This window comes from Pteropus alecto, unplaced genomic scaffold, assembly GCF_000325575.1.
Source record: "Pteropus alecto unplaced genomic scaffold, ASM32557v1 scaffold61, whole genome shotgun sequence".
In the NCBI taxonomy this organism is placed as follows: domain Eukaryota; kingdom Metazoa; phylum Chordata; class Mammalia; order Chiroptera; family Pteropodidae; genus Pteropus; species Pteropus alecto.
In genome coordinates, this window is record NW_006434835.1 from 17,702,883 (window position 1) to 17,714,605 (window position 11,723).

Sequence of the window (11,723 nt, forward strand, 5' to 3'; positions counted from 1 at the left end):
TCTTTCCCTCCCAGTCTCGTCCTACCCACAGACCTGTTGAACCCCTGGTGCCAGACCCCTGCCTTTCTGTATCAAGTTTGCCTGGCTGGTGCTGTCCTCGTGCGTGCCTGCTGTGGTTGGGAACTGTGGGAGCCGAGCTCCTGGCATTTCGGCCGACAGGTTGAGTCCTGTTCTTCCTCTCACGTCCAGGATGCCTGCTGCTCTGAACAAAGCCGCTCCCTCAGGAGTTCTAAGAGCTGGCCTTTATTTTGTTTTGTTTTTAAAGCGCTTGTTATTTAATAAAGGGCTAGGCTCAGCTAGTTGAATTAAAAACAACACCAACAATAACAGCAAAAAACAAAACAAAACAAACAAACAAAAAAAACCCTGCTTTGCTCAGTTTCCACCCTCTTCCTGAATGGAATAAAATGGAAACTGCTTGACCCAGGCCTGGCATTTGGCTAAAACAGACCTTCCCTGCTGCTGAGTGGTACGGTGAGAAGGGTTTTGAGCAGGGAGAGACCCCCAGTGTGTGCTGGGTGTGCAGAATGAAGGGTGGTCACAAGCATGGAACAAGCATCACCCAGAAGGGGAACCAGCTCAGAAAGCCACACTGGCTGTGTGCTGGCAGGCGAGGCATACCATTACTGCATGGAGGCTGCAATCTGGTTGTCTGGGTTCAAGTCCTGGCACTTCCACTTACCAGCTGTGTGACCTGTAGCATGTTAATTAATCTCTCTGTTTACTTCTTTGTAAAATGGAGATAATAGTACCCATCTCATAGGGCACTCAAAGGCATCAATATTGGATGAAGCATGTAAAACTCTTAGCATGTTAACTACCATGTGATCAGCGCTCAATAGACAGCAAGCTGTCACTCTGGTGCTGCTTTCTGGCATGAATGGGAATTCACACCTAGAAAGGACCCCTAGGAACACCCTTTCATAACCCAGGTAGGTGGGCACCTGAGGGTCAGAGCCTCTCAATCAGTCACCTCGGGGCCAAGATTGGACCCAGCTCCCCACATGCACAGACCAGAAGGTCATTCTCTCTGCCTGTGACAGCACGTTCTTCACTATTCCATGAGTTCTACTGTGGCAGGAAGGGGGTTGAGGGGTGAGCACTGAGACTGGCATATATACACGATTTTCAGGAAGCGAGGGGCCCAGTGTGGTACTCAGAGCCAGTCTCATCCGTGTCAGCCTCTGGCCCTATCACAGGTCACTGTAGGACCCAGAGTGATTTGTAGGCCACAGCGCCCTCCTGACTTACTTCTTCTCCCTGTATCCCTGGAACAGGGAAAGGCATATGCAGGATGCACTTTCTCCACGACCCTTTGCTGCTCCTCACGCTGGCAGGCATGGAAGGGGCGTGCTCAGAGGAAAGGCTATGGCATGCGCTGTCAGTGGAGGCTGACCCCGAGGTCTGACAAATGATTTGGTCCTAGAACTGCATCTTTCCCAACCTCAACCAGGTTTCACATCCAGGTTTCCCAACTAGGTGATGCTCAGGCTAGGAGGTCGATTTTCTGGTTGCCACCCTGTGGCTGTAGTTTCCACCTGACCCTAGAACTGTTTGGGAAGGCAACCTGCCCAGGTAGCCTGATCTGGGGTATGGGGGTGGGGTCTGCAGACAGCCCCTGCTTGGGTGGTCCTGTTCCAGCAAGGACTAAAAAAGGCATTTAGGGGAGAAAATCTAGACCCTTCTTGAATGCTCACAGTGCTCTAGGATGCTGAGACCTAGAGGCTGGCACCTCCGCCGGGGGATCAACACGTAAATAACAGTCGACACTCAGAACTGAGTTTCCTGGGTAAGCCTGCAAGGACCGTTCCCAGTCCTCTGGGCCCCAAGGTTGGAGGATATAAATATCATTTTTTTCTATAAGAGGGGCTCCTGCCTACCACGGATAACCGGAAGGGAGTCAACACCAGAGGCAGGACGGTTCATGCTGCAAGTCGGCCTCTGCCGCAAGATATGATGGGTGTGGCTGTGGATGGGTGCTGGGGGAAGTGGCCTGTTCTGAGCAGTTTCTGCTTCTCTGGCACTGGCTTGTTGGCTTGTTGCACTATCAGTTCCCTGGTATGGTTTCCCATATGCAGAAAAAAAAATACTTGTCATCTACAGAGTGGAAAACGCTCAGTGTTCTTACTGGTGTGCTTCTGCTCCCAGACATCAACCTTACAGGTTTGGGGGTGGGGGTGGGGGGATGGGGAATGAGCATTTTCTCATCACATTCATCACATATGCAGTTTCACAGTTGGAGGTGGCTCAGAGGTGTGGTCTTGCCAGGAGACAGGGGAATGGGTGCGAGTCATTATGTGACCTTCCCTGTGACCTTGGGAAAGCTCCTATTTAAGAATCCTCCTCTCTCTTTCAAGCTACAAGTCCTCCCCCAGCCCCCCAATCTCTCCAAATACTGAGATTCAGGACATAAACCAAGCTTTTAGGCTAAGCTCTTCTGAGGGAGAGCCTGAGAACAGGGCGTTATTTTCTTCTTGAACAATTTTATGTTGCTTTATTATTGTTCCTGCTGTTTTAAAATGTTAGTGGTTTTAATTAATGCCATTTTATTGTCCCTGTTCTCTCTAGCTCTTCTCCTGAAGGGCACAGTTTTAGAAATCTAATAACTGAATAAGTGGCTAGTGTGAAGAATAATGCATTAACATTTATAGAGGTTCTCAGATGAAAGGCACCGTGCTGTAGGAAGCTCATTTCAGATTTAAGAAAAGAGCAATGTTACATTAAGATTTTTGCAAAAATAATCAATACTTCATTTCTTTCAAGTGGCTGGGGAAGTTTATATAACTATAATAATGCACAACTTTCCCAAGATAACATCTTTATTTAAAATTGACTGCCGAATTCTTTGTAAAAAAAAAATGACCATTTATGCCTCAACAGATTGTCAAGTCTGTAACACGTATCACACTGGCAGAAATTAACGGCTGATTTACACAGTCGTGGACAATGCAAACACCAGCCAGGACTGGTGCTGGTCGAGCTTTGTCTGATCTGGTATCAAGACTCAGTGATAAGAGTTCTTTAATAGGCCTCCGATTTACAGTTTTTTTCCCTATGCTACAATTCTGGAAAAGACACATTTCTGCATATTTTCTGTAAAATAACCACTTGAGCATACAAGTCCTTTCGGTGCTCAGGCAGGCTATATTTTGACTCCTGGCCCATGGCAGCCACGTGCCCAGGCCCGTCTATATAGCTGGGCCAACACGTGCAAGTCAGTTGGCTTCATGAGAAAGCATACTTGGAACTCAGTTTGCCCAAAGGCAAGGATGGAAACCCTTCCACCTGAATTCTGGTGCTTGGTGCTCGTGAAGAGTCTTGTTCTTACTTTCCATACTTCTGAAGGGAGAGGTGGAGATGAGGCTGGGTTGGATCAATGGGGGCAGGCATTGGGGGAATGGGGCAACCAAATATTTACATTCCACACCTCCAGGACCAGCCACTCCCAAAGCATGTCCCATGGGTGTCCCTAAAACACTTTCAAGGGGTCTACGAGGTCGAAACTATGTTCATAATAATACTAAGATGTTATTTGCCCTTTTCACTCATGCTTTGACCAATGTAGAGTGGAGTTACTGTCAACCTGATGTGTGACATCACAACGGGTTGATGAAAGCAGCAGATCTGAGAATCCAGCTGTCTTTCTGTGAAACCAGACGCACTAAAGAGATTTGCAAAAATATAAGACGGTGCCACTCTCTGCACTAATATTTTTGTTGTGGAAAATAAATATAGTTAAATTTCATAAGAATGTATTATTTCTGTTAACATATAATAGAGCCATTTTTGTTTTTTAAAATTAATAAATATTTCAAAGATTTCTTAATATTAATTTTTTTTAACATAGTAAGAAGTGATAGATGCAACCCACATACGCAATTAAATCTCTTTTGAATTAAAATCTTTCTCAGGAACTTGAAATGAGTGACAGATGAAAGCGTAGTTCCTCTAGGTTTTGGGGGGACATTCCTAGACCCCTTTTTCCAACCGCCTCTTCCCTTGGAGCACAGTTTGAAAGCTACTGACTCAGATGATCCTAAGGGCCCTTCAGCTCTATTCCAATAACTGAGGTCCATGGCGCAAGGACCGTCCTTACCTGCTCTGGCCAAGGTGGGGTTCACAAGCATTGCTGGTGGCTCCTGGGACAGACGGGCGAAGGCGGACACCTGGCTGGCGGTCAAAAACTGTCCTCCTGACGAAGGGCTGAGGGTTGAGGGCACACAGAGCCATTCCTTGTTGTGAGCCCACCCTCAGTCGTGGTCCTGAGCTGCTCCTCCAGCATCCTGTGGGATTCCCACGAGGGCCTCCAGTTTCATGTGGCAGAGATGGGGTGCGTGGCCGGGCTGTTGAGAATGGCGATTTAGCTTCAAACAGAGAGGAGGTAGCTGGGCAAAATAGGGAACACTTGTTCCCAGATGCTTTGGCTGCGGCTGCCGGACTGTCTTCAGAATCTCCTGTCTCCTTGGGGCCCTGAGGCGGGGATACTGGGGGTGATGGGGAGGGGCCAGAGGCAGGCGAACTTGCTTCTGCGTGCTGGGTAGGGGAGCTGGAGACCTTGCGCTGAGCCCGGGGGCTCTCTGGGAGAGGGCTGGGCAGCTCGTGCTGGGGTGGCGGGGAAGCTCCTTTCTTCACTGCTGCAGGACTCGCCAGGGGGCTGAGCGTTGGGCTGGGGGACCCAGGCACAGAGGGGCCAGCTGGCTGGTCAGGTTTGTGAGAGGAGGGCAGGCCTGGGTGCTTCTTGTCTGCTCTGGGTGCCCAGTGTGCCCTTGTGGGGGAGGCCTTCCTGACCAGTTGGGGGTTTCTCTCTGGGCTCTGCTTTGGGGTCTCAGGAGAATGTGTCCCTTGAGTTGGTCTGGGCATGCTGAGTTCCAAGGTTCTATTCTGTCTAGATGTGTGGCTGCCATGGTGCCAGGGGATTGCTTTCTGGGGCTGCTTGGAGAGGCTGGCGGCCCTGTTCGCTCGCGCCTGACTCTGAGCCCCGCCGCCCTCCACCTCTGGGTTTTTGCTGGTTGGCAGGTGGTTGAGGTCCAAGGCCAGTTTTCCAGGATCGCAGCCACTCTTGCTGCTCCCTGGCCCTGTGCTGTGGGGCCTGGTGGAGGTGGCACTGGTCCTGCTGGGCAGCAGGTCAGTGGGGCTCATGGAGGCTCTTAGCTTTGGGGAAGCCCACGTTCTCCGGGCAGGGCCAGCTCCTCCCAGCTCTGGCATGTGGGGCCTGCCGGGGCAGCTTCCTGCTGGCTTACTGCTTTCGGGGGGCTCCAGAGAAGTGAATGATTTGTCCATCAGGATTTCCAGAGGCGGTGGAGGGAGGTGCTCTGGGTCCTCCTCCACGTCACTGTTGAAATCCTCACTCTTGGATGCCTCTGCTGTCAGCAGAGGGGGAAAGGTAGTAGCTAAGGGCCTCCAGCCTGGGTCCCCCAGGGGAGATCCCCTGCCTGCTGCTGGAGAAATTCGGGGCTTTGGATACAAAGGAGCAAGCCCCCTATAAATGGGAAATCTGGGAGGCATGATGGGGACCCCCCACTTCCTGAGACAGGGGCTTGGCCCAAAGTCCTTGGACTCCCCCAGTGTCCTCAGACCCTCAGTGGGACTGAAAGTTTCAATGAGTTTCTTGACGGACATTCTGGTGGGATGGCCTCTGACGTCCCAGTCCGTGGCCTCGGGAGCCTTGCCGGCCTTCTCCTCTGACGAGATGGCGTTTGGAAGCCCCTCTGCTTTCTCCTGCCAGGGCTGTTCACCCTCAAGGCGGGGACTGCATTTCTGCAAAATGCTCTTGTCCTGACTTGGCAAAATGCTGAAGTTCTTGGTGAGGGATGCCTTCAGCTTGCTGATGGTGCTGCTCGGGGCGACCCTGCACTGGTTGTGCAGCCTCAGAGAGGCTGCTCTGGGCTGCAGAACCTGCTCCTGGCTCTGCCCCTGCCGATGTGCGCCCAGGGCGTAGAACACCTCCAGCCGCTGGCCGAGGTCTCTCTGGACCTTCTGCAGCTCCTGGAGGGTGGGCTCCTCCATGCGGCCCTTAAGACATGCCTCTGACTGGGACCTCCTCTGCCTCTCGGGGGTCCTTCTGCTGCCACTAACTGAGCTAGGTCTCGGTGGGACCACTGTCCTCTCTTCCTCCTCAGCCCAGTCCTGGTGTTGGGAGGGCACAGGGACAAACTTGATCCTTTCGCTGATTGCTTCCTTCATCTTCAGAATCATTTCCTGGGACTGGGAGCTCCTAAACCTTCTGGGGTGTGGCTGAAATGGGCTTTCCGGGCCAGCAGGTGAAGACCTCGGCCTTGGCTGGAAATCGTCTTCCTCTTCCTTCGAGCTGCTGTCCTCCCCTTCACTGAGGGATGGAATACTCGTCCACCTGGAGCCTTTAGAAAGATGTGCTTCCTCTGAGATCTCGGGCCCAAAGGAGTCACATGGACTGCTCTTGCCCCACCCCAGAGGCCTGGAGGTAGTATTTTCTGGGCCCGTGCTGCAGGGGCCTGGGCTCCCTGATCCTCCCTGTGGTGCTGGCTGAACTTTTGCCATTGGAGGCCTTGAGAGTGGGCAGTCTTGGGGTCTGTCTGAACCCATCCAAAATGGACTTTGCTGCCAAGTATGTCCCGACAGCCTGGCTTCCACCATGGGTGAAATTCCCTGCCTTGATTCTGCAGGCTCCGACCCTAAGTCCCAGCTGGCTTGCTTGCTCAGCTTGTCCACCAGGTGCACGGACTCACTGTCGGCACCAATGCCACTGTCCTCGGAGCACAAGGGTAGACCCTGCACCCTAATGTCACTGTGGCCACTTGCCAAGCTCTCCAGCTGCCCCAGAGCCCTTAGGAGGTGTTCATCCATACCCCTCTTCATGCTCAGCTTACTTCCCAAGTGGCTTGCGGTGGCTTGGAGGTAGCTGCTGGAGCCCTCCAGGAAGCTGCTAGTGACTGAGGCCACAGTGCCCCTGAGCGCCTGCAGCCTGCTGACCGTGTACTGCAGAAGCTGTTGCAGGAGATCTGGCTGCTCCCCAGCCTCTCCTTTCCTCAATGGCCCAGCCAGATCCTCCCTCACTTCCTGGAGGAGCACTTCCCCATCCTTGGAGATCTCCCCCAAGAGCTGGTTGACCTCATCAAAGCACAGCAGCAGGAAGCTGACCATGGGCTGCAGCAGCTCCTGGGTCTGGGTGGCCTGATGTGTGAGGCTCAGAATCGCTTCGAATTTGAAGAGGCAGGAGTGCAGATAGGCGTAAGCGTGCTGGTGGGCCTTCACCAGGGGCTCGGGAAAGTCCACTTTGCCTTCAGACCCCTGAGCAGGGAGGGTGGTTTGGCAGCAGTGGCCCTGTTTGCCTGACCTGTGGCATCTCGGCTTCCTTTCCCATTTGGAGGTCTCCTGGGTATTACTTTCTTCACTTTCTTCCCCAGAAAAGGCTGTCCCTTGTGACCCACAGGAGCTCTGTGTCTTGAATGGAATGTCCTTAGCCATGTGGCTTTGTGATTTGTTCAGCTGAGATGGGGTGGTTTTGGTTTCTGTGATCAGTCCTTCCAGATCTTTCCTTTTGCCTGCAGTGGGCTCTTTTGTGAGCTGACAGGGACCTTTAGTCATGGTTTGGGTCCATTTGGGACCTGGCTGTGCCTCTGCTGGCCTCTGCTCCTGGGACAAGCACCCCCCAGAGTCATAGCAGGTGGAGCCTTGAACCAGCAAAGGGATGGAATGTCTTTCACTGCTTCTCTGACCTTCTGGCAGAATCGCTTTGGGCTTTTTAAAAAACTGGATGCCACTCTTAGCCACGCTGTTAACAATGTCGCTGTGAGAAGGTGTACACCCCATGATTTCAGCTTAGTCATCTCTCGCCTGCAAACTTCATAATTTCCAGAGAATCCTATTTGAAATAGGAACAAAAGGCAGTCTTACTAGTCCATCCAGGAGATTTCCAAGGAGAATCCTTTGAAGTCCGTGGTGTCATGTTTTCAACTTGGAAATAGCTTTCTTCACTTCCCCGGCCCCACCATGTAGAGGTAGCAGAGCCTGTCGTCCTGTTGTTCTAAGTTTTGAAGCATCTGCTGTCTGTGAGCAGCAGGGCAGTTGTACAAGACCTCAGTCTCGTGGATTAGGGGCCTGCGTTTTGCTTGTGTCCTGACAGATGTGGATGGCAAGTGGCACTTTAAGCCTATTAGGTTAATCATGCCCTAGCCAGTCAGCACTCACAGTGTGTTCTAATATAGAACTTCTCAGCATTTACTATCTTGGGAAGCGGATTATTTTTGCACGTGCTTATGCTTTTAATTCTGTTCAGATGCCTGCCGTATGAAACCTAGAGAAATGAGCCATAATTGCAAAAGGCTCTGGAAGAGACACGTTTGTGGGAAAGAAGCAAGGGCTCACCGCTTATGGATCCTGGCAGAGAGATGACCTTCACTGTATAATAAGGGCAAACCAGCCAAGTGTGCTTTAACCTGCTATGATCAAGAAGACCCCCCCTAACACTCAATAGATGGTAATAGAAGCAATATACTCTTGTTTGTGTGGCTTAGAAAAAACACCACAACTCTAATGCTGGAGAACTTCTCTAAATAAGACAGTGAATAAAGAAGGCAAGGTGGCTTTCCTTTAAACAAGAAAAGTGAGTTAGATAGCAGGGAAGCCATCTCCCTGGTTTGGAGGCGGAAAGCAGAAAAACTCACTGCCACATAAATAAAGCTCAAGGCCAGTCACTATGGATCACAGAAGCTCAGGGAGGCAATGCTCTCACGGAAAGAGGTTACTTTATTAAAACTTTCTCAGGAATATAAGCTAAAACTGGGCAGTGGAGAGCCATTTGGTCATCAGGAGTAGAACTTAAGGGAAAATGTGCTTTCCTTTTCAAGCATAACTTCTACTCTGTCTGACGGTGTTGCTCTTGCCTGAGGCTATGTATGGGTAAGAGCTGCCCATCTAAAAACTCCTTTTAATCTTCTTTTGCTGTTAGTGAAGTTCAGAGCAAGCGCTTGGAGAAGAGAGATGAGGGTTTAAATCCTAACTCCTCCTTTCCATTGGGGGAACTTGCACAAGTTATTTAACTTCCTTGAGGCAGAGCTCATGTTCGACATGGGGTAAATGGTACCTACTTCATGGGGCTGTTGTGGGGATTAAGTCAATTAATGCTTAAGTGCTTGGCACGGTGCCTGGCGAGTGGTAGGTACTCAGAAAAAAAAATTAAAAAGGAATTTCTTGTTCCTTTCCCCCGGGCATCTGGGCCACTTATAATAATAAAAGTCATAAGGAAATTTATTAGTTTCTCCAGGACCAAGCCCTAGTCCTTTCCTGAGTTGCCTAAAAATAATTGCCTACTGGTGGGCTTGGAGCCTCTGGATCCAGGGTTTTTGCCATTCTGTCTGTGCAGAATGGCCCTCTGCTCAGTGCCTCATTCCTAAGGCCTCATTGTGTCAGTTCTCTGCTCTTAAACACACAATTCCCACTAACTGCAGGGGGAAGAGGAGCTTTCATTTAACCGTTTTCCTATTTTTGGACGTATAGCTTATTGACCATTTTTGAGTTGCCTAATAGAAAAAATATACCTTTGAGAATCTCCAGAAGTTGTTGAGATTGGAGTTGATATTTTGGCTTTATAGTTTTCATTTTTCTCTTACTGAACCCCATATAACTAGCAAAAATGACACCGTGGGTGTCGGAGTGGTTTCAGAACCAGAAAGGACTTAGAGATACCTCGTTTGCTGTGAGCAAGCTGGAGACTGGCTACTGGGGCTGTGCAAGAAGCCTGATGCCTATCACAGCCCTACGCCCCAGAGTGCATCATTAATAAAGTTCTCAGATTTGTTTATTTGAAGCAGAACTCATGGGAAACACAACGCTGACTCGCCTGGGGGCGAGCTGTGTTAAGCATCAAGAAGTTGTTTCATTTGTCACAGCGCTGGGCTGGCCCCGTAAACAAGAGCATGGTGAGTGAAGATTCTTTTCTCTTCCATTTAATAGAATGAAGGGTTCTTTATGTAAATTCTTCTCTGGGGACTTGGGCCCCTGCTGGAATCATCTTTATGAAAATCTTTGATCTAAGTGGCTAAAATTATTTCCAAACCAATGATCAAAACAAAAATATTCTCCCAGAAGTTCAGCTGTCAGATAGCTCTGTGCCTTGTAGACTGTTTTTCTTGGCTCTGCCAAATAATTTAGAAAGCTCTTTATACACTGCCACTCATTTTTCATTATGACTAACTTTATTTTTTCTTTCCTTTTAAACTAGGGCTGCCTCAAATGAAAAAAAAAAAAAAAAAGGAATTAAAAAAAAAAAAAAAAAAAAAAAAAAAAAAAAAAAAAAAAAAAAAAAAAAACAAAAACAAAAAAAAAAAAAAACATATGGGGACATTAATGATTTTTTCACATTACTTATTTCAACTGACATCCTTTTAAACTAGGGCTGCCTCAAATGAAAAAAAAAAAAAAAAAAAGGAATTACTTTGAGTGGGAATGTAAATTGACCGAACTGCTTTGGAAAATGGTTTGACAGTTAAACATATACACATCTCGTGATCCATCAATTCCATTCCTAAGAATTTACCCAAGAGAACTGACTCTGTAGGTCCACAAGAGGGACTGGTACAAGAATATTCATATTATAATAGCCTCAAACTGGAAATAATTCAAATGTCTGTCAACAGGAAAATAAGTAAATTTGGCACAATTGTACAATGGAATACTTCCCAGCAATAAAAGGAACAAATTATTGAAACGTGTAACAAAATAAATTTAAAAATTATTATGCTGAGTGAAAACAGGTAGACATAAAAGAGCACATACTGAACGATTCCACTTATATGAAGTCCAAGACTGTGCCAGACTAATCTCTAGTTATAGATCTCAGAAAAGTGGCCACCTCTGGGAAGAGTTACTAACTGGATATGGGCACGAGGATTTTCTTAGGATAATGGAAATGTTCTATATCTTGACCTGGGTAGTGGTTACATGGATATGTGTATATATAGGTAAAAATTCCTTGAGTTGTCACTTAAGTTGTGCACTTTATGTATGTTACACACACACACACAACACACACACACACACACACACACACACACACACACACACACACACTCCCCTTTAACTTAAATGCAGTGTTGTATGCTTTACTTTGTGCCTAGGAGAGTCCTAGCTCTAAGGCTCTGGGTCTTGGAAAAGGGTCGCTGTATTATTGTTTATTGTTATATAACAAATTACCCCCAAATTTAGCAGATTAAAACAGCAGACATTATCTCATCATGAGACATGTTTGCTGTGGGTTAAGGATTTGGGAGCAGCTCACTGGGTGGTCCTGGCTCAGGGTCTCTCGGGAAGTTGCAGTCAAGATGTGAGCCAGGGTTGCAGTCATCCGATGGCTTGCCTGGGGCTGGCTGATTCGCTTCCAAGGTAGTTCATTCACATGACGGTTGACAGAAGTCCTTGATTCTTTGCTGGGAGGCCTCAGTTCCTCATCACATGGACCTGTCCACAGGGCTGCTTGAGTGTCCTCACAACATGGCAGTTGGATTCTCCCAGAGTGAGCAGTCTAAGACAGAGCAAGGAGGAGGCCATTCTGTCCTAATCTTAGAAGCCATACACCTTTATTTTTTTTCCATTCTGTTCTTTAGAGGTCAGTCACTAGGTACAGTTCATACTCAAGGAAAGAAAAATTAGGCTCCACATTCAAAAGATCTCTAAAAAAAAAAAAAGAAAAAAGAAAAAAAAAGTCTGAATATACCACAGGTCAAACTATGACATCCAAAGCATAACTT

General features: G+C 48.5%; 1 protein-coding gene across 1 annotated transcript in view; it reads right to left on the bottom strand.

The window, feature by feature from the left end:
- The window catches only part of CUNH2orf71 (chromosome unknown C2orf71 homolog), an 8,072-nt gene extending 284 nt beyond the window's left edge, over positions 1–7,788 (bottom strand). Inside the window, exon 1 of the mRNA XM_006910436.1 lies at positions 4,097–7,788. Coding sequence (XP_006910498.1) covers positions 4,097–7,788 — 3,692 coding nt within the window. The remainder of the gene's footprint in view (positions 1–4,096) is intronic.
- Between the last annotated feature and the right edge of the window lie 3,935 nt (positions 7,789–11,723).